General features: G+C 57.9%; 1 protein-coding gene across 1 annotated transcript in view; it reads right to left on the bottom strand.

Moving 5' to 3' along the window:
• EXOC3 (exocyst complex component 3) overlaps positions 1-3,609 on the bottom strand; it is a 21,854-nt gene extending 18,245 nt beyond the window's left edge. The window contains exons 1-2 of the mRNA XM_007471917.1: positions 3,407-3,609; positions 719-938 (exon numbers count right to left, since the gene is read on the bottom strand). Of these exons, the coding sequence (XP_007471979.1) occupies positions 719-938; positions 3,407-3,550 (364 nt within the window). The 5' untranslated portion in view covers positions 3,551-3,609. The remainder of the gene's footprint in view (positions 1-718; positions 939-3,406) is intronic.
• Positions 3,610-11,888: the final 8,279 nt, after the last annotated feature.

An 11,888-nucleotide genomic window follows, 5' to 3' on the forward strand; every position in this document is an offset into this window, starting at 1 on the left:
GGGGGGGGGGGGGGGGGGGGGGGGACGGGGAACGAGGGACTAGCTCCAGGGGGTGGAGCACAAGCGAGGAGGCTGTGCCGAACACAGCAGGGCACCCTGCGCTGGTGACGGCCGACGCTGAGCCCACTCTTCCTCCCGCCGGCGAGGTACTGGGACAGGCTTCTGAAAGGGCCCCTCCCGCGCCCCCACCTTCCCCACCAGCCCCAAGGACCCCCGCAGGCCCGGCTCCCATGGGGCCTGAGACTCCGGGGTGTGCCCTATCCGCCCCCTGCCCTGCCCCCAGCCTGCGGCCTGTGCGCACTCGCCCTGTCTGGGAGCTGCGCCCTCTCGTCCCGCTCGCAGGGCTGCTTCGCCCACAGACCACGAGCCTGACCGCGAGCCTGACCACGAGCCGGCCCGCGGGCGGCGCACCTTCACCCTCCGGCACCTGGCCGAGCCCCGCTGAGCCCCGCTGCCGCTGAGGGAAGAACGCTCACGCAGCGCTTGCTCGGTTACCCGTTTCTGTGCCTGTCCTGACCATTTCAGAACCACAAACGTTCTACCAGCCTTTACTTGCTCAACTGACCATCCGCCTGTGTTCAAAATAAGAACCCAACTGTGCAGGCAGAAATCACACCTCTGAGCAGGGCGACGACAGCTGCAACTGCCCTGCAGCACCCACAGGGCAAGGAATCACACACGTGAGTCGTGGGAGAGCGCGCGGCCGCGGCCCGGCTACCTGAGAAGATGTTCTTGAGGTTCTCCACGGCGGCGGCGAGCTGGCTGTGCCGCACGACGGCGTCCTTCACAGCCTTGAGGCTCTCGACGGTGTTGATGCTCTGCCTCCAGTCCTTGCTGACGTCGGCCAGGGACCGCTGGATGTCCTTGACGTCGCTCAGCGCGCTGTGGAGCTGGCTGAGGCCCGTGCGCACGCCGTCCAACTGCGACTGGATCGCGGCCTAGGGAAGACACTGGGTGGGTGAGCAGAGCTGGGACGGCCACGAGCAGACCTTCCCCAGGAGGCTCAGAGTGTAGAAAAGAGGCGTTTCAGTAGTAGAGAACAGTCAATGCCCACAGACAAGACGACAAAATGCAACAAGGATTCCACTGATTCATAAGGTGGCTTTTCCTTTTTTCCATCGCTTCTTAGAACAAAACAACGTTTTTAAAGCTCTGTTGAGAAAACCTCACAACACCCCTCATCCAGCCCCTTGACCTGAAAACGCCAGACTCCACCATGGGAATACCCCGAGTCCCAGGGCCGCCCCTAAGTGGTGCCCTTAGAAGGACTCTACACACCACCTCTCAGGCACCCCTCAGCTTCCTAACAGGCCTTCACTAGATGGAGAGACCGTCAGGACTTGCTCATCAGCTTGAGCGGAGAGGGTTTTCCTGCCATTCGGCCAGAACCAGACTCCGCTCCAGGACGGCCGGCCCCACGACGCAGAGCTGGTGCATCTGAGATTCAGACTCACTCTGAGAGCCCGTGGCAATGCCACCCAGTGAGCCGTACAGTCAGAATGGAGAGGGCGTGAAGGAGCAGCAGGTGGACGGGAAAAGGAAGGGAAAGGCCAGGGAGCACAACGGTGCCCAGGAATACCTTTCACCCATGAAACACTAAGTAGCGTTTAGAAATAGTTCACGATTTCAACAAAACACAACAACTGTTAGCTAATCCCACAAGTTCCTAGAACAGATTAAAATTCTAAATAAGGGCTTCCCTGGTGGCGCAGTGGTTAAGAATCCGCCTGCCAATGCAAGGGATAGGGGTTCGAGCCCTGCTCCGGGAAGATCCCACATGCCGCGGAGCAGCTAAGCCTGAGCGCCACAACTGCTGAGCCTGCGCTCTGGAGCCCAAGAGCCACAACTACTGAAGCCCCCGTGCCTAGAGCCCGTGCTCCACAATAAGAGAAGCCACTGCCATGAAAAGCCCACGCACCGCAAGGAAGAGTAGCCCCCACTTGCCGCAACTAGAAGAAAGCCCGTGTGCAGCAACAAAGACCCAACACAGCCAAAAATAAATTTGAAATAAAATAAAATAGGGCTTCCCTGGTGGCGCAGTGGTTGAGAGTCCACCTGCTGATGCAGGGGACACGGGTTCGTGCTCCGGTCCGGGAGGGTCCCACGTGCCGCGGGGCGGCTGGGCCCGTGGGCCATGGCCGCTGGGCCTGCGCGTCCGGAGCCTGTGCTCCGCAACGGGAGAGGCCGCAGCAGTGAGGGGTCCGCGTACTGCAAAAAAAATTAAAAGATAAAAAATAAAATAAAATAAAATTCTGAATAAAAACGTAGCAGGTCTAAACTATTTATTTTTCCTTTGTTTTTTTTTTTTTTTTTTGGCTGCATTGGGTCTTCGTTGCTCTACGTGGGCTTTCTTCTAGCTGCGGCGAGCAGGGGCTACTCTTCGTTGCAGTGCGTGGGCTTCTCACTGCAGTGTCTTCTCTTGTGGAGCACAGGCTCTAGGCGCACGGGCTTCAGTAGTTGTGGCTCGCAGCTCTAGAGCACAGGTTCAGGAGTTGTGGCGCACGGGCTTAGTGGCTCTGCAGCACGTGGGATCTTCCCGGACCAGGGATCGAACCCGTGTCCCCTGCGTTGACAGGCAGATTCTTAACCACTGTGCCACCAGGGAAGCCCTAAACCATTTTTTAAATTGACATGAAACTGTTTCAAATTAGTCCAACAGGTCTTTGGCTGCTTCGCTGGTGCAAATGAATGAGCCTCATCCTGTCTCAACAAACCTGCACTTACCTGGACGCTAATGTTTTCGACTGGAGAGGTGACCTCACTGCCCTGTGAGCATGAGACCTAAAATGCGCTCTCGAGTCCTCAAGACCGCTGTGCTGCCAGTCAACTGCAGCAGGCCACGGTCTCAACGTTTTTACAACTACACCAAGTGTGCGTAATTTTAATAAAACCTCCTCTCTCCGTGTGAACTGAGTTGACAGCCAATCCAAATCGCACAAGATCGGGTTTCCTTCTTGCCTCGCTCTCCCACACACACTAACAAACGTGTTGAGCTCTCCTTCCTGCCCCAGGGCCAGCAGCACGCCCGGTGCGCAGTCAGCCTACTACCGCAGGCGCCAGAATGAGCCAAACAAAATGCTCTCTGGATACACCCTGTAGAAAAGCTTTTAATAAAGAAGACAAGCTGTTATTCTTCTAGTGTTTTTTAAAAAGTTAAATGGACATTGCTGGGTGCTCAAAAAGGTTGTTCCTTTGGTGTTTTCAACATTCCCCCAGTCTTGTTTGTCAATCTACTGATTGGCAGGATATTGTTGGAAGGAACGTGCTAAGTCAAGGTACGTTCAAGGCTGCCCCCTTCCACATCATCACAAAGTCCAGTGTTAAGCAGGAAACCAGAAACTTGAGATAAAAGCCTGTGTGCCGCCCGGGAGTGAAGCAGGTGCCTGTGGCCACTCTGGCCTCATACCTTCAATCTGGCCTCCACAGAGGCCTTCTTCCGGGCCTCTCTTCGGCGATACTGCTCCACCTTGTCCAGCTGGTCCGGGCGCTGAAGCATCCCAGCAACCCTCTGGACCGCTGTCGCAACAGCCTCCCGGTCCGTCTCCTTCATGGCTACAAAGCTGGCAGAATCTCTGCGCCTGTCATGCTAGAGGCATCCTGTGTCCATAGGCAGAGAGGGAATAGGAGGCGGAAGATGTGTTAGGGGGGTAGAAATGTTAGCAGCAAAACCTACCCCCCTCCACCAACAGTGCTGTTCACAGCGGGGCTCTAATGAGAGCATTCGAGATCATTAACCCAGTAAACCTGAAAGAAACTTGAACTAGGATTATGAACTCCTCGATAAGCAATACAAACCTTCAGAACACAGTTTTACCTTTAAGCGGAGCAGGGGCGATTACAGGTATAAGACACTGACATACAGACGAGGCCTCTACGGGGGCCCCAGACTACTCATCGTATCAGATGTCAGTCTCCAGGGCACTCCTCTGCCCCAGATAGGGCCAATTTCCCATTTCCAGAGCCCTCACACACCGGGGGACGGGGGCGGGGGCCGCGCCGGGACACCTCGTGAACACGTGGAGGCACAGGGACAGCACGCACTTTACCCTCCCTAGCTGAGGTTCCAGCACCCGTCCTACCATTTCCCTCAAAAATCACTGTCTGCAGTACCCCAAATTCCATTTCCTACTGCTTAACAGCCCTAGTCAACAAAGGTGAGAGGGCAGAAGGCACTCTGCTCAGGTGCAGGGCACGGGGCACAGGTGCCTGGACACCAAGCACACCTGCCTTCAGCGCCAGCTCCACCAACATCCCAGCCACGGAACTAGGGGACACCTGGTGAGCGTCTGGCAGAGGTGGACTGCCTTCAGCTATTAGCCGCCCGTCTCCATGCCTGTTTCCTGAGCAAAATTCTCAGACATTTGTCACCTCTCCTCACACGCTTTCAGAGCACCACCCAAGTCCGCGCAGACCCCCGAGGGCCCTGGACACGAGTGCCTTTCGTGCGCGCCCACGGAGCGGGGCTGCGGCGCCGTCCCTCCTCGCCCCCCTTCCTGATCCCAGGCCCGCGCACAGGGCCGGACACCCGGGGCGGCCGCGCGTCTCCCCGCCCCCCACCCGCGCGCGCAGCTCTGCACCTGCTTCCTCCCTCCTCGCGCGGCGCGTCGTCCGCCCCTTCGCGGACGAGAGCCCGCCCCCGGGACCCCACTGCCACCCGCACCGCCTCCCGGCCGCGCCCGCACCCGCCGGGGCCCGGGGAAGGGACAGCGGGCGGCGTCCCCGGCCGCGACCACCGCCCGGAGACCGCCCTACCGCAGACACCTCACCGTGCGTGCCGCTGCCGCCGCCGCCGCCGCCGCCGCCGTGCAGGCGTACAGGGCCGAGGCCGCCATCCTGCTCCTCAGTCTCCTCCTCCACCGCCGCCCGCTCCGAGGCGGGGCCCTACGGGGAACTCGGGCGCCGCCGCCGCCGCCGCCGCCGCCGCCGCCGCCCGGAAGTGAGCGGCCGGCAGGCACTTCCGCTTCCGGCCTCGCGGCTGGAAGGGTTGGGTCTGGGCGGTCCCGGCGCTGCGTGCCCGGCGCGCGGGAGGAGTGACCCGGCGAGCTGGCTGCCGACGGGTGCCGCCCAGAGTGGTGGAGACCGCGCGACCAGGAGGGAGCAGAGCGGGGCTGCGGCGCGGCGCGGGAGGGCGCGAGCGCACGCACACCGCACGCACGTAAACACATACCACAGGCACACGCCACAGACAGACACAGACACGCACGTGTGGACACACCAAACACTTGCACACCACACCCAAAGACACGCACCACCCGTATAGACACAGCACACACAACAGACACACACCGCACAGACACATACCACATACAGACATGCCACACAACATACGCACACGCCACGCACACACGCCATAAACGTACACACACACACCACACCCGCGTGAGCACACACAGGCACACGGGGGCAGGAAGGTGGAGCTGTGTGAGCCCCCCGTTGCTGTGGCCACGTACACCAAAAATTACCAGTCAGCTGGTTAGCGGATCACGTTCCAAGGGCCAGGACTTAAGCACCGTACTGACTCCGATGGCTGATCCCTCTATTATGTCATCTGCACTTAGTAATTTATGAAAATATAGCACCAAGCTGAGAAATGAAGAATGTAAACAAAAGTTAAAATTATGTTTGAAATTCTAACTGTAAAGGCGGTTTGATCATCCTCAGTGCAAGAGTGGACCAGGGAAAACAAACGACAAAACCCCAAAAAGCCATACTTCCCAGGTACTGGGATCCCCGGGTCAGGAAAGGCCCCCCCAAGAACACATAGCTAGGGGCCTGCGCTACACTTGGGTTTGGTGTCCTCCTCAGCCTAGAAGCTCTCACTGAAACTCACTGCTCAGCAGAAGCAAACCAGGAGCGTTTTTAGAGAGGCCCTCCAACCTTGGCAGGAGTAAAGAAAGGAGCCAGGTGGTTTGCTTCCAAAGCGTCCTGAGAGAACAGAGGTCTTGATAAGCTCTAGTTTAGACTTTGTTAAGTATGAAAAGAAAGTGCAAGCAATCCCACAGGGACACTAGGAAGAGAAAAGCCAAAGGATCATATGTAACTAGAAACACAAGGAGTACAGATATGTTCAGATACATCAGTTATCAGAACACAAGCAAGTGGGGCTTCCCTGGTGGTGCAGCGGTTAAGAATCCGCCTGCCAGTGCAGGGGACATGGATTCGAGCCCTGGTCCGGGAAGATTCCACATGCCAAGGAGCAACTAAGCCCACGTGCCACAACTACTGAGCTTGCATGCCACAACTACTGAGCCCACGTGCCACAACTACTGAGCCCATGCACCACAACTACTGAGCCTGCGCTCTAGAGCACATGAGCCACAACTACTGAAGCCCGCGGGCCTAGAAGCCACCACAACGAGAAGCCTGTGCACCGCAACGAAGAGTAGCCCCCACTCGCCACAACTAGAGAAAGCCCGCGCGCATCAACGAAGACCCCACACAGCCGGGAAAAAGGAAAAAAGAACACGAGTAAAATGGATTTTAAACCAACCAGCTATTTATGAGAAAAATATCTAGAACATAAAGGAACAGGATGGTTAGGTGTGGAGGAGGTTTGCACGCCAGCTAGTCCAGGCCCGAGAAAGCTGGTGTGGCAATATTAATACCAGACAAAATGAGCTTTATATCAAAGGCAGGGTCAGAGGGAGTCATTTTCTTAAGATACAAAACACATAAACCATAAAGAAAAAGATAGTTTGCCATGCTAAGATTTTAAACCCTTGTATTTTTTTTTTTAATTCTTAAAAGACAAGCCATAGACTGAGAGAAAATCTTTGACGAAGCATTACCATCCTGAATTTTAAAATGACGCCCACAATTCACCAAAAACGGCAAACAAGTGCAGCACAGACAGTAGAGGAGGAGCCAGCGCGCGCCAGGGAGGAAACCAGGGCGGGGCTGCCTCCCAGCACCGTCATGGTCCTTAGCGGGGCCGTGCGGCCCCTCTCCTGCCCTGCAGCCGACGCGGCCTCCAAACGGCGGCCCAGGGTCGCTTTCACCGGAAGCCCTGCCGTGCTCCCCTCCCTCAGACCTGCCTGTGACCCGCTGCCCCTGCCTGACCTCATCCCACCCTCTCGCTCCAGCCCGTAAGGCTCCTCCACCCCTACCCTGGACACTGTTCCCGTCAAGTCTTGGCTCGAAGTCTGCCCAGCCCACAGAACTGCCGCCTGGGCTACAGGATGCCAGCTGACCCATCTGCGCAGCACCCGTCGCCTCCCGATGCATCACAGAACTTACACGGTTCTTTGGTCACTTCTCTGCACTCTGTCCCCTGTCCACATGCACAGGGATGTCAGCAGCATGATTTCTGCATCTTTTCTTCCCCAATGTGTCCCCGGCACTGTCACAGGGCCTGGTCTTCAGCAGGGGTTCAACAACCAGCTGAGTGAAGGAGGGAGGGAAATGCACATAAAACAACTGCTGCCACCTCGCCCCGCAGAGAGATGGAGCTAAAACGTCTGACGGTACCAAATCGGTGGGGAGGTGAGACCCCAGTGGGCGCCGGTGGGACGCTGCTACGGGCTGAATGCTGTGTCCCCCCAGATCTCACATGCTAAACCGACCCTCAAGGTGATGGTGTTAAGAGGTGGGTCTTGTGGGGGGGGGGTGACTAGGCCGTGAGAATGGGACCAGTCCCCTTCAGAGAGACCTCACAAAACTCCCACGCCCCTCCCACCGGCGAGGACACAGCGAGCAGTCAGCAACCTGGAAGCTGGCCTGCGCCAGACCCCACTGCCACCGCAGCCAGGCCTCAGGCCTGCAGCCTCCAGAGCCGTAAGGAATACGTGTCTGTTGTTGACAAGCCACCCAGCCTCTGGTATCTTCGTTCCAGCGGCCCGGACGGGCTGTGACAGCTGCCTGTGGCAGGACACCTTTGGAGGACGCCTGGGCAGCCCCTGGTGAGGTGTGAGCCATGAGCACCCTCAGGTGTGTCCTCCGTCCCGCGGAGGCGCACTGGGCGGGGGCGGGGGGCAGCCACTGGGCACGTAGGAGTCTTGGAACAACCCACAAATCCACCGCAGCAGCAGGCTAGGTGGTGGGAGAGTCACGTGACGGCGTGAACATGAGGGTTGTCCAGCCCCAGGTCTCAACGCCGTGAGTCTGAAGATCACAGGTGGGGGGAAGGTGTGGGGGACGGCAAGCTGGGCAGGTGGCCTCCTGGGACGGGGAGCAGCTGGCTTAGACCCAGCTGGTGGGGGCAGGTTGGCCTGGTCTCCCCAGGAGGGACAGGGAGTCACAGAGTAGAGACTGGGGTGGTGGCCTGCAGGACGCAGGAAGGGGGCCTGGCCAGGGTGCGACTGCTGCAGCAGGGGCAGATCCAAGCTCTGTACTGGGCACTTGACGCTTGTATAGTTTGGGGGTGCTCCTTGACCAAAGAAAGGAAATGAAAACACGGCTCCCTGGGCCTTGGGAGGAGTCTCCGCCTGGGCCCTGGTGACCTCCCAGCCCTGCCCACACACACCCGTCACCAGGTCCTGGGCGGGGCGAGGCCGACCCCACCACACACATGACATGGGGCCAGGAGTCTGCTCCTCGCAGGAGAGCTTGAGTCTGGGGTGTCCTCAAGACACCTGGGATGGTCCCCCCCAACCCTCAGTGACGGCTGGGGGGGAAAGGGAGGGAACGCTGAGAAAGCGGCCACCGGCGTTCCTCCTTTGGCCCCGGCTCCACCTGTGCTTTTATCACCGCCTCGTATCCGGTGGTGAAGGACTGTCTTAGAATATAAGTCACACACGCTTTACAGGAAATAAATTTGGAAAATCAAGTAGACGTTTCCATTTACAGTAAACATGTGCTAACATGTATGATTTATTTTACATCAATATTGCAAATTTAATACAAACCACAGTATCGGAAATGTGTTTGAAAGCTTTCTAAAGGCACTGAGAAAACAGTACAAATAGTTATATTATAGTGTATCCATTTTGAAACATTCAACAAGTCAGTCTAGATATTGAAAACTTTTTTCATCCAGTAGAAACTGCAAAAATATAAAATATAATTTGTGTTTATCTCCTCCCTTCCACCCCATTCCTACATCGTATTTGATTTTAATATTTTTCAGCTATATAGACAAAAGCTACAGACAACAGAAAATACAAGCCCGTAATTAGCACTGTAATGACATTTTAAAGCAGGACTGGCCACACCTGACCTTCTACATTCCATCCTCACCTTCCCCACACGATTTTTCAGCAGGGGCATGGCTGGAAAATAACAAAGGTGCTGACTGAGGGACGTTTTTGGTTTTTTTGGTTTTTTTTGCGGTACGCGGGCCTCTCGCTGCTGTGGCCTCTCCCGCTGCGGAGCACAGGCTCCGGATGCGCAGGCTCAGCGGCCATGGCTCACGGGCCCAGCCGCTCCGCGGCATGTGGGATCTTCCCGGACCGGGGCACGAACCCGCGCCCCCTGCATCGGCAGGCGGACTCTCAACCACTGCGCCGCCAGGCAAGCCCTGAGAGACGTTTTGCTCCCACCGTCCTAGCATGTCAGGACCTGGGCCCCGAGCATGATGGCCTCTCCAGAACGCAAGACCTGCAGCGCTGATGTCCAGATGCTGAATTCTGCATCGGCAACGCGACTTGTCCGCCCACCAACCGTGACCAATTTGGTGCACTTGGTCCCGGGAGAGTGGGTGCCTCTGAAACGTTTGGGCACCGTGGCCCTCATGGGCAGGGACAGCTGAATGTCCTTCTGCCTGCAGCTCTTCTTTGGTTACACTGGGATCTGGCTACAGTGTGCAGACATGCAATGGCGTCTCTCAATTCCATCTTTTTGGTCCAGGGTTTTCCCGCTGACGTGTTACGCGCGTGCAGCGCACCTGTCTGCTGTACCCTGAGACGGGAAGGGCAGGCGTCACACTGAGGGGTGCCCAAGTGCATCCCAGGACCCACCCCTGTGCCGAGGGTGACATTGCACAGAGGGAGCTCCAGAGAGGCTGACAGTTACTTCTGAGAGACGGTGCAGGGCTGCCCGCGAGGAGCTGGGCACTTGGCGTGAATAGAAAGGAAGGAGGAGGTTTCTGATATTCCACCCCTTGTCTTAGGGATGAAGTCTATCAGGTGTGCTGGGCTCAGCGTGAGAACGAAGTAGAGAGGGAATGCTGAGCCAGCGGGGGGCGAGGGTGGGAAGCAGGTGGTCCCGATTGGCGGCCTGGCTGCCATTGTGACGGGGAGGGGGAGACTCCGGCGAGGGAGGGGGGTACAGCACAGCACCGATGTCACTTTTGCAAGGCCCCCGGGGGCTGGGCAGAGATGAGCAGGCTGCTGGGCAGGGCTCGGGGATCCCAGGAGGCCACAAATTGATGACTCCCGACCCTGGGCTCCAACGAGTAACCTCTGTCAGTCCAGGGAGAGACCTTCAGCTCCCACCACGCCCCCCAGGGGAAGCCCCTCCATGAAGCAGGCAGCTGCCTAAGCGTCAGAAGGCCCAGTCCCGCCAGCCCAGTCCTGAGTCTGGCAGGGGGACGATGCATTTAGCAAACAGCTTCAGCATGAACACAGGAGCTGAACACTGACACCCCAAAGCCACAGATGCCGGACAGAAGGACCCCCCGCTGAACGTGGCGGGGCTGCAAGCGGCCCCTGCCCGTCCCAAGCCTCCCGTGGCGGGGCGGGTGGTCACATCCGTAAGGAGGGTCTCCAACCGCAGCACAGGGGGGTCTCCGACCAGCTCCCTCCTGCTCGGTGGTGATGTCGTCCCCTGGTGTCGTGTCCCGTACTAACTGCACCCGTGACGTGGGGTCACCCCGGAAGGCGCGGTGAACTGCGCCCTGAGACACGAGCCACGAGCCACACCTGGTGATTGCAGGTGACCTGCACTTTCCGATTTATTCTTTTGCATCCTAATTTCCTGCGTTCAGAATGTGTTACCTTCACAATTTTTTCTTTTTCTTTTTTCTTTTTTTTTTTTTTTTTTGTTGCTCCCTGCCACTCACAAGCCAAAATTTCTTCTGTTCCCCGACCAGGGACCGAACCTGCGCCCCTGCATTTGAAGCGCGGAGCCGTAACCACTGCACCGCCAGGGAAGTCCCCACCATTTTTTCGTTTTTATAAAGCATTACCTGTCTGTCTTGTGTCTAATAGCTCCTCCTGGGATGATGATTGGCATCTCATTTAAAAACCTCTAGAGAGTCAGCAAGCCGACAGCTGGACTAACTCGTTTCTCTCCCTGCATCTCGTACTCCCCCAGACTTGCAAATCCAGACCCTGTAAACTAGGTTGCGTGATGCGGTGAGAGGCAGATGAGCAAGAACCGCCTTCAGGGGCCCCCTGACAACACCGGAGACGCTCGCGGAAGGAGGAACAGGGTGGGATCCAGCCAATCCTCCCCCGGGCCGGCCTCAGCCTGTGCCAGCGCCTCAGGCACACGCACGTCGTCGTGGGGAAGTGCCGGCCCGGTGCTGACAGCCTCTTCCGCCTGGAACTTCTGGACTCTGCCCAGGATCGGGCAAGTGGTCACCTGCCGCTCAATAAGCTTGATTCCCAACTTGCTGTCTCGGCAGTGGGACCCCCAGGGTGAGGCTGCTCCCCGAGGTCCCCTCGCCGGAGGCGGCGTCGGGGAAGCCGGGAAGTGGGGGCGCTGGGCGCTGCGGTCGGGCCAGGTCGCCGGTCACCTGCCCTCGCTTGCTGCGCCTCTCGGGGAGCCGAGTGCTGCCCGGCCAGGCGGCCCAGCTCACCCCGGCCTCTTTCTGAGAAACCGTGTCCCCTTAGAGGGCAGTACTGTCACACTTGAGCAGACTTCAGACCACCCTGCATTTAAGAACTTCAGTGGCGCTGGACGAGATACAGGATTTGCTATTGCACGCGCCTCCCTCAGGAAAGTCTCTGCCCCTGCACTGCCATCCCAGCCAGCCGAGGGACGGACGTCAGCCTTTGCAGACGCCTGCT

This window comes from Lipotes vexillifer, unplaced genomic scaffold, assembly GCF_000442215.2.
Source record: "Lipotes vexillifer unplaced genomic scaffold, Lipotes_vexillifer_v1.1 scaffold1063, whole genome shotgun sequence".
NCBI classification, from domain to species: Eukaryota; Metazoa; Chordata; class Mammalia; order Artiodactyla; family Lipotidae; genus Lipotes; species Lipotes vexillifer.